A 2498-nucleotide genomic window follows, 5' to 3' on the forward strand; every position below is an offset into this window, starting at 1 on the left:
GCGGCGGGAGCGCACTGTGCTCCAAGCGCCGCGCTCTCCCGAGTGTGCCATGGGCTCGGCCCTTCTTTCTACACTCCACCTTTCAATCTTGGTTTGGAAATTTGATAACATAGCTTATAAACATTTTGTGTAAGATAAGATTAAATTGGTTATGTGAAAACCTTGGAAGGTTTCTGAGTAAAATACAGTTGGTTGGTGGAGGGATTTGGTGACTTATTTTGATTGCCCCAAGGCCTTTTTGTATATTTCCAGGTTCTCTGCTATACTTGGGAAAAGCAAAGACACATGAGACAGATGAGGTCTTACTATAGCATATCCGATCAGTTTTAATTTTTATAACATAAAAATAGCATTATATCTGAAAAGCTATTCACCAAAATATTAAACTGAAGCATAGATTTTCTTGAGTGGTGGATTTTCTTGGAATATTTGAATTTTTTGTTTGTTTGTTTACAATGAACACACATTACTTTTATAATCAGAAACGCCATTTCCATTAAAAAGAAAATAAATCAGAAGGATCTCTCCATCCACTCTCAGTGACCTAACTCAACTATTTTCATTTAGCATATTTTCTATCATTATCTGACAATAGTTTAATGGTTATAATATCGTGTTTATGGGTTTTTATTTTGACTCACACTTGCGATGCCATAAAGTAACTCATGGTTAATATAATATTGAAAAATAAGGAGTAAATATAAAATACTGCAGGAATGTCAACAATCAAGGTGGTGAGAAGGTGGCTGATCGTCTTTTTGACCTCTGCTCGGCTCATTTTATACAAGCTCAGACGAATAATACCCAATTAGGATAGTGGTATGATTGACAAAACACTTTACTTCATTTAGTCCTCACAACAACCCTGTGAGGTAGGCACATTCTCGGAGGTAAAATGAGGGGTCAAAGTCATCCAGAAAGGCTCAGCAGCTGGCGAAGGAAACAGAAGCAGGTCTCTGGAGGCGCTTCTAGTAACACTAATAATATTAGAGTTTTCATTAAACCGTAGCCTCTTAGGTCCCCTCACCTGACATTCACATTTACAAATTCAAATTCTGCTTCTCCCACTCCAGGAATGCAGACTGCGGGCCAGGGAAACCTGTAGCTCACACCACAGCGAACTGTCCATCCCCAAAGACCTCGTGCCAAGGCAGTCCTCCCCCTGCCCCGAGCCGCACTCTCGTACCGGTCCCGGACTAACCTGACCAGGTCGGTCATGCAGGAGCCCACCACTACCACCGCCGCCACCTCCTCCTTCCACTGCCTCCTGGGTTCCCCCGACGCCGCCATCGCTAAAAGGTGATGCTGTACAGCCGGGGACGCTGACCTCTGCCCTTTGCCCGACCCTGTAACCAGAGACGCCGCTCCTAGCCTCTCTAACGACGCGGGCTTTTCACGCGTCTACGCGGGTCGCCCACCTGAATGCCCGAAATAACCCCGCCCACCAACTGCCGCCTGTTCTTCCAGGAAACTGTCTCCCTGCACAGCCTCACGTTATGAAGCCCTCCTGACATTGCGAGACTCCGCGCTCCTCGCCACTCACGAGGCAGGCGCTGAGGAAAGACCTTTCAGGCACTACGGAGACGCCTTTCCAAGCGCCCGGCTTAGCGCGCCGCGGGGGCGCGCACGCCGCTCGGCTCTTGGGTCGTAGAGGGGGCGGAGCCGGGCGGGCGTTGGGGGAGCGCGCACGCATCCGGCCCGCGGTGCGCGCGCAGGTCGGTGCGTCGGTCGGGGGCGCGCTCGGGTAACCTGTACCCCACGTAGTCGCCGGTTACCGATCGGACTAAGTTCCAGGTACCTGGACTGGGGCTGGTGCGGGGAGGTTGGATCCCGAGTCGCACAGGTGGCTCTAAGAACTGTGGTTTAAATATGGCCCGAGGGCCCGCCTCCTCTTCCTATAGAGAAGGCCCCCGTTCCAAAGATGCCCTGCTCACCCCCATCACGCTGGTCCTCTCAAGAAGAAGCCCTCAAGGCCACAGGCTTCTTTCTTCATATCTAGCCAGTCTCCTAGTCCCTGATTACGCCCAAAGGATTAATCTCTCCTCGCTTGATAAGGGGATCATACGATTTGGGAGAAGGGAGAGTGCCCCCTTTTAGGTGTGCCCTAAAGTGGGGTGGTCATTCTTTGGGTCTGAGCCGACTTGTTTGTCTTGAATGTTGCCCCTTGGAGAAATTGCTTCGCCAGGGAAACTTCCTTAGTGCGCCGTATGACGTCGATGTGACGCAGCAGGACACCACCCCTTTCCGTTCCATGACGTCAGCAGGGCACATGTTTCCGTGTTTGTCATCCCACCTTAATTGTAAGAACCTGCACGGTGGTTTGGACATCATTGTATTCCCCAGGCTACCCGTCAGAAGACCTTATGTGACCTTGTTGTGGTAGCAGACCCTTGTAAAAATAGTATTTTCATTTTTCTGCTGCAATACCTCAAAATCAGGAAATACAAATTGCAGGACTAGCATTCAAGGGAAGCTGGCCGCCGTAAATTTTTGCCTGT

At 49.6% G+C, this 2498-nt stretch overlaps 1 protein-coding gene across 1 annotated transcript in view; it reads right to left on the reverse strand.

Moving 5' to 3' along the window:
• The window catches only part of RBKS (ribokinase), a gene marked incomplete at its 3' end in the record, with an annotated part of 69087 nt that extends 67496 nt beyond the window's left edge, over positions 1-1591 (reverse strand). Inside the window, exon 1 of the mRNA XM_008590581.1 lies at positions 1202-1591. Coding sequence (XP_008588803.1) covers positions 1202-1290 — 89 coding nt within the window. The remainder of the gene's footprint in view (positions 1-1201) is intronic.
• Between the last annotated feature and the right edge of the window lie 907 nt (positions 1592-2498).

Source organism: Galeopterus variegatus, unplaced genomic scaffold, assembly GCF_000696425.1.
Source record: "Galeopterus variegatus unplaced genomic scaffold, G_variegatus-3.0.2 Scaffold6215, whole genome shotgun sequence".
NCBI lineage: Eukaryota > Metazoa > Chordata > Mammalia > Dermoptera > Cynocephalidae > Galeopterus > Galeopterus variegatus.